Below are 14,146 nucleotides of genomic sequence, written 5' to 3'. Positions count from 1 at the left end.
GAGTATGATAAGTAGTGACTTTCAAAGTATGTTTTACCTAAGTTTTGACGGAATGAGAAACACTATAGGGTAGAAAAGACTTCTCCCCTTTGCTTGAAGTAGCGGGAGCGTAAAAATTCAAAATATAGTAAGCGCCATCGGTTTTTTTTTTAAGATTGTAGAGGGTGGCCTTATACGTAAAAGAACCATAATACCTTAACAAAAGCCAAAGTGCAAAAACAAGTATCTCCATTGTGGTTTTTTAAAATCCCAGTTCCTATTTTATTTTCTCCATAGAGAGATAAGCCAACTTCATCGTTGGAAAACTTTAAAGAAAATTCTGCTAACAGAGTAGGGAAATCGTGATAGTATTCAAGAATCTATGCAGACTTGTTTTCTAAAGCAATAATAATGTATCACAGGATGTCTCCAACGGAGATACGTGGTTTTGTCCTTTGGCTATCGATGCATTTCTCAGTGAAAATGTTTTCCTAATTTAAGTCCAATTTTTGTGATAGAAATTATGCCTAATCTCCGGCCATTTTAGGTAAAAATTCTTCAGACTACTTTGACAGTGAGGCAAAACACGGTGCACATAGGTTTTCAAAGTCAACAAATACGTATCTCTTTATGAACGCTTAGAAATTTCCGAACATATTTCATTTTTTAAAAGAAAAAAAAAGTTCTCTAATTACTTTTTCATCCGGAAAAAAAATACATGGACAATTTCAAGAGATGCCGTCAGATAGAGCCCCTCTGACAGAATAATACTATTACTGAAGGTTTGCAATGATTTCTATCAGAAATGTACATTTTTCGACTTTAGCCATCAAGGTGTGACCATCCATGAAGAAAAGGACCTTTGTCTACGGAGGTGCTGTATTTTTTAGCACGGCAATTTTTTTAATTGGGTTGAAAATCCGATTTTAAGATTTCAGAAAAAAAATCCGCGCACTAGTCCAAAAAATTAATTGCGAGAGGTTAATTTTTTTGTGTCATTACAGGCCATTTGATCAAACAGACCTACCTGAAACCATGACAGATCAAAACTTCACATTTCTTTTCCTCATAATCAAGTTTTTGAGCTGCAAACTGTAATCCTTCTAAATTCGTCACCATTGGTCAAAGTATTACGAATGTCATTTGCGCCCAGGCACTACGTAGCCAGACTTCTCAAAATTGTTCAGTTGTTTACGGAAAATGAATCAACAAAATTAATTGCACATTTCACGTCACATTTCTTTTGCCATCAAAATGGATCTTTGAAATTTTCATGAAAGTATGTGCAAAAGTCGTAAAGAAAACTTGGAACAATAATGACATGTACGGCAAAATTGTGCCTAAGGGCAAATGACACTTAAGATATTTGGGCCAGAAGTTAACGGATTAATGTGGTTCAACATTCCTTGGAATTTTTGTCCCAAAATGTTCTTAAAACATTCTTCTGATTAAGTCCGGTATATTTATAATTCAAACTTAGTTTTTGTAGACTGTGAGACCCATTTTTCAGTGGACTGTTTTCTTTTTACATACGTAATTATCGAAGTCAGGCTTTCTGCCTAAGCTTTCACCTACCCCTCCTCCCCAAAATGGAGAAAATAAAGGTGAACTGCTACTTACTTGTCTCTATTATATACAGAACGGCAGGGTATATAGTATTTTTTAGTATACTTGAAATAATTGCAATAAGTTATCAACATAATTGCAATATTGACGGCGGAAGTCCGCTATCACATATCTCTCTTGCGGTGTCTGAAAATCTCCGTCTCTATGTAATTTTTTTAAAGGAGAGAAAATTAGCATCATTCCTTAAAGTTTTTGCAGGATCTTCTTCGCACAGAGAAGAAAAATCAAGGAAGTTTTGAAGAATTGCCGTTGAGTAGTTTTCCGTTTAAAAAATGAAGTATGACAGGAAGTCTGCGACGTTGCAAACCAAGTTATGAGATTGCCGACTTACACCGTCGATATGTATATTGAATTTAAAAAAAAAAAAAAATTCTACTATATTGAAAAAAAATAATAAGTTCTACGCATGACACTGAAAAAATAGTTTTGTTCACAGGGCTCCTGCACTTCTTTTGTAAAAGTCACAGAGGCTTCCGTTATGAGGACAGAGTACAGTATTCCCACGACTGAAGTTCTGTTCTCACAACAGAAAAATTCTGTAAGTGTAACCAAGAAACTGCAGGAGCCCTGTGAACAGAAGGTTCTGTCGTCAGCATCATCCTTTTTTTCTGTGGAAAGCAGTGCATTATCTGAACAAACCGAGTTCGTGGACCATGTGCAGAAAGTAGAGACAAAACAAGGAAAGAGATACAAAATTATTAAAATCATGCTAGGAGGATTATGTCATTCTTGATCCGCCATAGGGAAGAGTACTGAAAAAAAAAAAAAAAAAAAAAAAAAAAAAAAACACATTGGCTCTAGAGTCCAGACTCTTGAAAATATTGACAAGAAAAAATACTCTAGATTCAATCGGATTTTTGCTTGAATCAAAACAAAATCCGCTTAAATTAAGAGGCTTGGTTCTTGATTTAAGCTAGATTCTGATTGAATCAAGAGTACTTTTTTTTTGCCGATGTTTTCAAGAGTCTGGACTCTAGATCCAATGTGTTTTTTTCCAGTGAGGGGCGCGGGGGCCTTTATCTATTCCTCCTTTGGAAAACTAACCCTCGAACCAGACTCGGACAGCGGACGTTAAGGGAAACCAACACGAAAATTGTAACTTCCCCGAGAGCAGGTGATACCTCAGCTTCTCAAAACACAATTTCAGAGCGATGGCCTGTGATTGCACAACAATCTTCCGCCTCAAAACAACGGCACCTGAAACGGACACCTTCGGCTCATGCTCCGGGTGTCACTAACGTCGTAGCGGATCGAATGAATGAGCACACGGCGTCCTCAAATCGGGTGACAATTTTGTTATGTCTTACCGGTGACAATAGTGTATATTTCGCGGAAGAAAATTTGAGTTTTGATTTCGGGATGACACTTGATTCGAGCTGATTTCGAACTCAATCTTAGCGGTGTGACCGGGAGTGTTGAACTCGGTTTTGAGGCCAATTTTTTGTGCGCGAAATATACCTGCGTGATCGTTAAATCGCTGCTGGATTTACTGTTCGAATGATCACGGCGTAGACTCGCATCTTAAAAAAGTGTTTTTAACCATTGTCTTTTCAGTAGTTTCTCTCTACTTCCAATAATGTTGCATTTTGTGATATTTTTCGCAAGTTTAATTCGCGCGGGTACAGGTGAAACGTTCCCTGGAAGTATAGTCGAAGATTCCGCTGACTCAACATTGAATGGACTTGAGTATGAGTTTCCTCTAAGTGACGTCATTCGGGCAAAGCGGCAAGGAGCCCGTGCTTGTCAAACTGAAGTATTTTCAGCACTAGATGACCCAGTCACGCGTCATTACAGGGCAATCGAATTCGAACCAGTCCCATTGGACGAGGAAAAAGGTTCAGATGTTTTTGTATCGCAGTCGCACAGTGGGAGAAATTATTACTACTCAAGACAAGATGGAGGCATACAACAACAAAGTAATTCACAAGCTCAACCTACACCGGTAGCATCAAAACTGCCCCAGTCTCCCAACCCACCAACCTCCTGGCAGTCAAATCAGTTTAATCCTTACTGGTACCAAACAGCGCAGCAGAATTACCAACCCGTTAAACCCTTCCAGGGTCCAGTGCGTTTTCCACCTCCTCCATCAATACCAATTAACCCAATCAACGCAAATAACATTCAACAGTATATTCCCAGCGCAATTTATCCCAATACTGAAATTTTCACTTCAGGATCCTCAGCCAGCGCATCGCAAAGTGAGCCAGTTTATTCAAAACCTCAACCTTCGAAACCTATTTTCGAAGACCAAGGTTCATCTCAATCTCCAAGCCCTGTGAGTCCCGTTCAGAGTGAATCTCAGCCATCGAAACCAGTTCCCAATGGATACGATCAGTACCCTCTCCCAAGCCCCCTAGTCAAACCTGTACGACCTCGACCAATACCGCAAAATGGGTTCCTACACTACGCACCATTGACACCATCGCCGTATGGATCTCAGGCTGTTCCTAGTTACCCAGATCAACATGCAGGTTTGGAGTTGCGGCCAACACTAATTTGTCAGTATGTGCTTCAACCGCCTTTAACTATACCTGCTTATGGTTTACCACCACCTGTGCCAGGCCCCATTCAAGATCCTAAGCCCAATGGACAAAACGAACCTCAAATCGCAAAACCGACAGCAGTGCAAGGGCAGCAGCAGATCTCAAAACCTTCCACACAAGATGACTTCGAAGACTACGCATCAAAACTCCGACCAATAGTGCGTGGTGGACCGTATCCATTCGCACCATCATCAACTTTCCAGCCCCTCAACCCTGCGTCGAATGAATTCAATCAGTACGGACGTCTTTTCTCTTCAGGGCAAGAATTCTACGGTGTTCCGGTATGGTTGTATTTTCCAGTTGAGCAAAAACAGCAACTCCAACCAGTTTTCGCCGGTCCAGGACCTCAGCAAAGTCAGCAAAACAGCGTAAGTCAAAAATTGATTCTATCTGATGGACCTGTCTCCGAGTTGAAGGATCAGGTTGTCGCGGTGCATGGGTTTCAGTCTGCCACGAAGACTGGGTTAACTGCGCCTGCGTCGGTGCAGGAAGCGAGGCAAGCCCATGAGCCGTACACAATTTACGCTGAAAATGAGGATTGGGGCTTAAGAGAGACGGAACCTTTCTCTAGATGTGCGGGTATGGACGAATATGATCGGGGTCATGATCATTATGAACCTGTAATCTTAGTGAATAAGAACCTACAGGATAAAATAGGGGGTTTAATGGAGTCAGTAATTGCTTGCTGATCAAATTTGAATCTAAAGAGAAAAACTGGGGTGAGAAGATATTCGACTTTAAGTAAGGAAACGCTGGAAAAAAAAGTCTCTTGAATTTAGAGTCCAGACTTACACTGGAAAAAAAAAAAACAAATTGGATCTAAAGTCCAGACTCTTGAAAACATTGACAAGAAAAAATACTCTTGATTCAATCAGATTTAAGCTTAAATGAAAAGGAAATCCTCTCAAATTAAGAGGCTTGGTTCTTGATAAAAGCAAAAATCCGATTGAATCAAGGGTATTTTTTCTTGTCGATGTTTTTAAGAGTCTGGACTCTAGATCCAAGAGTTTTTCTTCCAGTGAGTGCTCATTTAAAATACTGCAGGGCTCGTTAACAACATCTCTCGTTAACTCTCGTTAACAAATCAGTAGTCGATTGATGATTGCTAATCGAATTTCTTATGTTCAAATAACCGATGAGCTACTCCGTGATGTTCCTTTGGGGAAATTAATTGGAAAACATTTTGCAATTCGGAACTTCGATTTATGGCTCGGCTTAGAAACAACGCAAGTAGCACTAGTTCCCTATGTACATGAGTGTTTTTACGGATGAGCCAGAAATTGCAGTTCCTCATTGCAGAGTGCAGTCCAATCGATCGATTGGCAATTGAATGTTTCTAGAAAGTGCTTTAGAGACACCTCAAATTGGACTACATTTTGCAATTTGGAACTATAAACTCTAGCCCGGTTTGAAAACAACGTATTTGCCATTAGTTTCCCTATGCACATAAGTGTTTTTCCAGAAGAGCCAGAATTTACATATATAGTTCCAAATTGCAAAAAGCAGTCCAATTATTCGACCGAGCTATTCTGGGTTTTAAAGTTTGAGTCACTATTAAAAACACTTTTTAAACTGTTGCTAAACTGGTTTTTAAAAATGTTGTGTACTTTTAAAAACTTCCTGATCCATTTAAAACACACTGCAGTCTTGTTGAACGATGTAAAAACCGCCCCGCCCCCTTTGGGTTAATACCTTTTTCCATTTTTGAGTGAGGTTTAGCAATATACTCGTAATTTCCTTACGTTGATGTGAAAAAACTAAGGTCATAACTTTAAAATCAGGGACTTTTAATTATTCCTGTCAGAACGATGTCCTATTTATTTAACATTGAGCGTCTTTGTAATGCTCTTAAGCCTAGAGGCCGAGAAAGTTTGTTTTTTTTTTAATATTTTATTCAGCATTACGGACAAAAGACGATTGAGAAATTTGATACATGTCAAATATGTTATAATTTTCTGTTAAAAAAGTGTTAAGTCAGGAATTAATCCTACTGAACCGTTGTAGAAGGGTAAAGTTCCTTTATTTCAGCGCCACATCGAAGTTAAATTCGGATCTTTGTCATAACATTGTGCAATGTTGCAATGTTGCCACTCAAACTTTCAGTCTGTAGGAGGATTGACCTTGCCTCGTAGGACCGTCAACAGTTCAGAACTACCCTGCGTTGAGAAAGTCTCGTAGTTCATCATAGAACTTAATTTTTCATCGATATAAAAACCTGTCACCAAACCATATCACAACTGGGGCTGAAGAGTGGATTAAAGTCCGTAGATTTTTCATGTTTTATTAAAATGTCAATATGTACACGCATCTAGAGGGGATGCTTAGTTTTCTGCAAGTATTATTAATATTCCAATAATCTCATTTCTTTGAGCAGCACGTGGACTGATAAAATTCCTAGTTTGTAAATAGTGTTTGATTCGTTGCTTTTTTATGAAATAAAACTTTTTATGTGAAAATAAGCACCTCCTTGGTTGATATTTTATGCTAAGAACCAATTTATTCTTTTTACCTTTATCAGTTATTGTGAAGAACCATAGCGTGAGCGATATATTTGAAAAAGATTCAAGCATTCCCATCATACTTAGAAAGAAATGCATTACATCGAAAGTGTGTTTAAATGGGTGAGTTGTTTAATCTATTCGAAACAATTATCGCGTGGGCAGGGACGAATATCGATCTACTCATAAAAGTTTTGACCTTTTAATGTCCCTCGTACCATATATTTAAAACGGGTGAATAAATATTTGTCACCGAAATTCGACGCAAAATAGGATCTCGTGTCCACCTGCGCATTTCTGTTCTTTGAATAATTTATCCTCGTGTCGAATGAACGCCTGAACACGACTTCGTGGGTGCCTATTAAAAAATAATTGGTAATATGCGGTCATCCCTGAAATTAGCAATGAAAGGAAAGCCAGTCTTTCCGTATCGCTAATAAGTCAGAAATAACATTTCAGAGGAGAGGATACTGCGTCGCGCTAAGGAAGAACGCTGTAAGAACTTTCAGACGTTGCCATTCAATTTCTGTCGACCGATCACACATTTTCGGTAAAATTTTTCAACCACTTTCACCCAATATCTCAGAGAATTTTGTTCGTAACTTGATCTAAGTGTCTAAACATTTTTGTAAAAATATTCATAACTTTTCTAAAAAATAATTTTTTTTTGAGATTGAATTTGGCAACATTTGAATGTGCAGTTATGTGCATACGGCGTTTTTCCTTAGCAACGCAGGATAGACTTCCAGTATGTACGTATGTATGACTCACATTTTGAACCAATTGACTAAGAGTTGATGGTCATCTCTGCTTAGATTTGCGATCGATTTCAGTAGGTGTGCAAATACGTTATACGACGACTGAGGCTCAAAAACTGGGCATGGGAGCAGGATAAAGTATGCCCTTACCTCGTCCTTTGAATACAGGCTGCAAAACAAGGGATAAAACAATCATTGAGACTCAATTAACAGCCTAATACGGAAAATACTAATTCTGAGCTTGAACAAATCCTCTTTGTTACCCAATCTGCTTTTAAGATTTGACATACGATTAGGTAAATGCTTTCTGCGCTTCTTAAAACCAGTACTATAGAGGTTTTTTACTTGGAGAAAACCTGTGAAAATGGGTTTTTTTGTCACCGCAATGTATATGATAAATTCATTCATAAAAATTGAGGGGCTTGTAGGACAAGGCGCATCAGTGCAGTTTTTGAAAATATTGAGATATCACAACTTTCAGCCGTGTGTAAACTGGTCGACAAAATTTGGGTCCGAGACGCTATCTTAGCATTTAATTTTTCTCAGCGTGAGACTAAACACAACACATTTTCAAAATCCGAATGAAAGCGGCTGAAACAAAATCTAGGGGGACCTGGAGTGCTCCGATGGGGGACGATAATATAAAACAGATCTCCTTCCATATCAAAGCATTATGCGGTGCACTGGGAGGAGAAATAAACGGCGGCTGCGACCAGTTTACGAGGTCCATAAACGGGACGCTGCATGGGCACCAGACCAGACCGGACGCCGGGCGGCCGGCCGGTCGTGGCAACACGCGGCGAGGCATACGGGCCGATGGTCAACTTGCTGACTTTTCTACCGTCGAGTGTTGACGGCTCTTTGGCAGGCTCCATGCGACGCACGCTCAAAGCACAGTTACCATGCCTCCAGCTTCCAACATTTTAAGGGATTACAGTATCCAGACGCGATCCAGTGCGTGGAGAATGCGAGCGATAAAGTAGCCCTGCGGGCTGATTGTTGGAATTGATGGACAAAGCGATAGACACAGAAGACATAGGGAGTATGGAGCTATCCTATCGGTTGAAATGGGTGGTTCGTATAGACGAGGGGAGAAAATAATGGACTAACTATCGGGTTCCTCGTGGGTTGCCTTTACTTAGTGTACTAGCTATCTCCTTTGTCCATTGCAACCAGCCGCTTACACCCATAGAATCCCTCTATATCATTTGTGTCTTCTTTGTCTATCAATTTCAACAATCAGCCCGCTGGAATCTGGAAGGGATGCCTCGGCTTCCTATTTAAGCCAGAGAGTATCCTGCAATGAGATGCATTCTTCTCTTTGAAAACAATATTTATAATGCGTTTTTTCTCTTCCTCTCGTATTTTTCTCTGAATTTACGTTAATTGTGTTGGATTTTGCATTGCTGCACGGAGAGAGAACTCAACACTAAAGTTTGGTCAATACGGGACAGGAAACACAAAATTACTCAAGCCTTTGGTTGACTCTGGGATTTCCAGTCCGTCCCTTGTTTTTTACGCTAAATTCACCGAAAACTGTACTAAAATCAACAAAAAATTTGGGTTAGTTCTGTTAGTTTTTCACTTCCTATTTTAACCAAATGTAACACGAGAGCACAAATACTTTTATTGGTGTCGTTCAGTATGGTTGAATCTTACACTGGGAAAAATTGGATTCATGACAACTGTAACAGACATCTCTGGTTGCGCTGAGGAGGATATTATTTGTTGCATCAAGGAGGGGTTTTATCACGCAAATTATATTTAAAAAAAGGAAATTGATAGTTTCTTTATAGCAATGAGATTCATTTCATCATATCAACAAACAAAAGTGCATTACGATAAGGTTATTCTCGTTAATAAACTATTCTAATGAGTTTCCATAGTGGCAAGAAGACGTCTCCGTCCTTTGTACAACACCTCACTTTATACTCATGGTTTTGAGTCGATGGATTACTCTTTTGAAATGAACTGGGGTCTTGTGAAAGTCGCGAATTGACGAAAACGTAAGGCGATGTGCGTCACGTAACGCGTAACGTGTCTCGGGTAGCATATGTAACGGAACGAGCTTCGTGCAAAAATTTTTGTGCATCGCGTATTTTGATTGCCAAGTCGCAGGAACATTTTATCTCGACAGACTTTGCAAAAAATAACGAAGTGCAATCACGTGAGAGCAAATTTGCCGCCAGAAAATTGTGAAATGTGAACGAGAGAAAAAGTATTTGGAGAGGCATTGTAATGCATTTTTATCAATTTTTCGTAGGATCATGTATGACCAAAATATTTTTTTTTTCGAATGTGAATAGACAACCCATAAATTTAAAGTATTCCTTAAATTTTCGAACACTGAAGTTCAAATATATATTGCCGTGAAAAGGGCGGTTTTTCTTGAAGACACCCATGCAAAATCAAAATTTTTTGAAAAATATTGAAGTCGAAGGAATTTTTGGTGCTTTTAACTGTCTCCCACTCCTTCATGCACTTGTTATTTGTGCTTACTTTCCCGGTCGCGGAGAAATAACTTATCACGTAAGGTAAGTTACAAAATAAGCAATTTTCAATGCGTTAAGTGTTTATTCTAGGGCATCCTGATTTGGTGATGCGTGTGGCACAGTTGATACATAATCAGCCGATGCATTGAACTTCCATCAGACGGTGCTGATGGATCGAAACCAAACTGTTACTTAGTTATGCAGTGCTTATTCACTTCTTCTCATCGCGCTGGAAACCGGCAAGCTCCCAAATCAATGGCTGGTTATGCCTGTCAATCAACTTTCAACGCGTTGAATCGCTTTTCAATCAACATTGGACGTATTTCTGCTAAACGGAACTATGTGCATTGAGACATGAGCCCTGAGACCCATAAGAATATATGTATAACAGGGCTCACGTTATAATGCACAAAGTTCCGTAGGGCAGAAATACGTCCATTTACCCACCGCGCTCGCGTTTATTTGCCAGCACGGTCTGTTGTCAAGCCTCTGTAGAAAAAAGTAAATATAACAGCAAAAACTTCGATCAAAAGTGTGAAATTCAGCACAGTTTGGCAATTGCTTTTGACGTCTCTGAGAAAACGAAAACAAGTATGACGGTTTGATGTTTTTCATGTTGTGCGGCAACATGGACCACACGAACCACTGCCCTAAATAACCGAGTCCTTACCAGACGTGGCAAGAGTCCTTTTCTGGATTCTGGCGGACGGTTCCACCAGACGGCTCAGAAAAGAAAACTGAGCTGAAAAAAGTGTGGGGTACGCGGTGGTCTTGCGCGAAATAAAAGATAATAAATCATAGGCCTGACGATCTAGATTGATGGAGTTCTCATTTAGTGACACTTCGTGCGGCAGGAAGAGGAGGAAAGATGAAAACCTGCAAGTACTCCAGCGGTGTCCTTATAGGGACCATGTATTATGACCATGTATGACTTGAAATATGTGTGCTCTTTTAAGGGGACTTAGTGTTGCTTCGAAAAATTAAGAAACTCCCAAATAATGGACGGAAAACACGGATGAAACAAAGGTGGAAGAAACCATGGTATAAGCACCATTGCGGTGGCTAACGTTATTCACCGAGTTTTCAGTGAGCGATATCTCCGTCAGTAGCTAAGTATAGGCGGATCCAGATATTTGGAACGGGTGGAGGGGTGGAAGGGGGTTCCGCGGGGCTTCTCTCAGAAAATTTCCGAAATTTTAAAGCATCCGATATGCATTTTGAGTCAATTTCGTCATGAATAATTACCAAATATAAGCTTCCTTCCTTCCTTCCTTCTTTTTTCGGAAAAACGGCGGGGGGGGGGGGGGGGGGTTTCTTGCACGTCTGTAACGCCCCGCCTTGGACCCGCCTATGCTGGATGTAGAAACTTTGCAGATGGGTATGACTTTGTTTGAGCAGATCTTATCATTTATTGGCAATGCATAAGCTTAAACCATCAAAACACGATTCCATAACCATCGCAACTCATTGGCGGATCCGAGAAGGGGGCGCACGGAAGAGAGAGAGGAGGAAAGAGGGATGGTGTGAAAGAGGAAAGGAGGAAATAAGGAATGACGTCTCTATTTAGACGTATTTATGTTAGAAGGAACTGTGCGCGTAGGGATTGCCTGCAACATAGTTCCTTTCTGCATGAGTACTTTCATTTGGTAACTATTCATGACAAGATTGACTCAAACTTCCTATTAAAATGCTTTAAAATTTTGAACATTTCCTGAAAGAAGACTCCCGGACCCCCTACCCTTTTCGCCCCTTCCGTTCGAAGTGTCTGGATTCACCTATGGTGCAACTGCACTGGAAAAAAAAAACACATTGGATCTAGAGTCCAGACTCTTGAAAACATTGACAAGAAAAAATACTCTTGATTCAATCGGATTTTTGCTTGAATCAAAACAAAATCCGCTTAAATTAAGAGGCTTGTTTCTTGATTTAAGCTAGATTCTGATTGAATCAAGAGTACTTTTTCTTGTCGATGTTTTTAAGAGTCTGGACTCTAGTTCCAATGTGTTTTTTTTCCCAGTGTGACCCATTTTTCTAGCTGGAGGCAGCTTTGAATTTTCTTTTTCTTTCTCAGTGTAACCTGTCACTTTTGACGAAACGGCAAGATTTGGCGACTCCGCGAGGCATCCGAAAGACAATAGACAGTTAGTGGCTCTCGAAATGCGAATCAAGAGCCAACGGGGCACTCGCACTCGGCAGTGGCAGAAGCTCCGTGTGACGAACCTCTCGGACGCAACATACCCGCAACCGACACAAGATGCATGTGATAGCGGCGGAGAACTGTTACTTTACAGTGTTACACGGATCCCATAGCCGTTTCCTCGTTTATTAGGATTCTCCTCGCGCAGTCACTTACGGCATACGACATTGATTCGCCCACTAAATCCACTCCACACGATCCACCTCCATCACGCCCGCCTCCCGTCCGCCCGCTGGGACCCGCTCCCGTACGAACTTAGCCTCCTAATAGATCCAGGGCTCATTCCAGAGGCGCTCTCCGGCACGGGGCTTCGAATAACATGTATCATAGCACATTTTCTGGATGAAGACGAAATATCCCTGGTAAAAATTGGCAGTAGAATCTGTGTTCCAAAATACCATAGACCTATAGCCGGCTGTAAGATTTGCAATAGCTTCTATAGCCGGCTACACAATTTCTCATAGCCTTTTATAGCTGATGGCGATTAAGCAACAGTCAGGCGATAAAGTGTATGCTAAACGTTACTAATTACGGATGCCAGGACTTAGTGATTTTTTGGAATACTGCTCTCTTTTTGGGCAGTAGTATCTTGATTTATTTTGCGAGGAAAGCGTACTTTTGATGGATGCCTGCCATTACTAATATATTAGAGCGCCTTCAGTTTCGTATGATACTGTGCAATACCTCTGGTGTGAAATAGTTGCTTCAAGCGCCGTGGCAGGCGGGCAGAGAGCGCGAAACACGCATTGGCGCCTACAAACCTAACAGGGATACTTCACGCGTTGCGCAATGCGTGAAGTATCCCTGTTAGGTTTGTAGGCGCCAGTGCGTCGCCGCTCCGCTTTGTGTTAGGCTCTAATATTTAATCTGGCGGAGTCAGCCAACTCATGATTTTGAAATGTTTGCACATCCTGTATGGATTCTTCTCATTTTAATTGATGAAAAAAAAAAATGTATTAAAGGAAAATATAATGAGTGTTTTGTAAATATTAAGGTGGTTCCGTACCGAACTTAATGATTTCCAAAGCACACGAATTTCTACACAATTTCTTATAGCCTTTTATAATCGATGGCGAAAAAGCAACAGCTAGGCGATAAAGTGTAAATCCCGGCAATATGAACTATAGCCCGGCTGCATCATTTTTTATCGCATCGTATAGCCCGGCCGTATGATTTTCTCCGCATTCTACAGCCAGCTATATGATTTTTTAGTCGGCTATTAGAATTCCTATGGTATTTTGAAACGCAGCTCTTATCGCCAATTTTTACCAGGGATGGGCCGGCGTTCTAAGAAGGACAGTAGCGAGGAGGGGGGGGGGGGGGTTCCAAGGGGTCTGGGTCTCCACTATGATTCAAAAATGTTCCCACAAAATGTCATTTTTGAAGAAAAAAAAAAAACTCACACTGCAAAAAAAAAAAAAACTCTGCATGGCCGCGGAAGCCGTACTTACCGGCTTTATAGACAAACATCATCCGCGTTCCAGGCTGAGAGGCTGAAAGTTCCGGGCGTATAGCACCCGTGCGAGATGCAATCATATATATCTTTGTAATAGGAAATTCAATTATTGGGAAGAGGGGATGTGAAATTTTGAGCCAAGTCACGGAGTTTTTTATTTTAATGGTAGGCAAAACCGAGAACCCACATTTTAAAGCTTACATGGAGAAATCACCTTTTTTAGCTACTTAAGATATTTTTGCATGAAAAAATCTAAGGAAGAATTAGAATGGACTCCTTGAAAATAAATGAGAAGTGAAAATTTAGCAACACCTTATGCACATTTCTCGTTTTTACAAAATTAGATCAAACTAAATTTGCATCATGGTGGATATCATTATTTTCCGGCGATCAGACGTTCAAAATAAATTGACTCCAAAGGGTCGGGGCTATTTTAATGCAGGAAAAGAAAGAACTAAAGGATATTGTAAATCGTCGGAAACCGGTTTTAAGGCAAAACTAACCTCCTCGCGCCGGAAACTTCCACGAGCACCGGCGAGCAAAAAGCGGCTCCGAGGTGCAGGGAACATGCAATGAACCGACAAACCAATCCCTCGA

The 14,146-nt window shown here is 40.4% G+C and overlaps 1 protein-coding gene across 1 annotated transcript in view; it reads right to left on the bottom strand.

The window, feature by feature from the left end:
* The window catches only part of LOC109041336 (probable E3 ubiquitin-protein ligase HECTD2), a gene marked incomplete at its 5' end in the record, with an annotated part of 46,304 nt that extends 38,708 nt beyond the window's left edge, over positions 1–7,596 (bottom strand). Inside the window, one exon of the mRNA XM_072301966.1 lies at positions 7,418–7,596. Within this exon, the coding sequence (XP_072158067.1) occupies positions 7,418–7,596 (179 nt within the window). The remainder of the gene's footprint in view (positions 1–7,417) is intronic.
* Positions 7,597–14,146: the final 6,550 nt, after the last annotated feature.

The sequence above is a fragment of the Bemisia tabaci genome, chromosome 6 (genome assembly GCF_918797505.1).
Source record: "Bemisia tabaci chromosome 6, PGI_BMITA_v3".
Lineage (NCBI taxonomy): Eukaryota > Metazoa > Arthropoda > Insecta > Hemiptera > Aleyrodidae > Bemisia > Bemisia tabaci.
The sequence above is the reverse complement of the archived record's forward strand: the minus strand, read 5'-3'. Positions and strand labels throughout refer to the sequence as shown.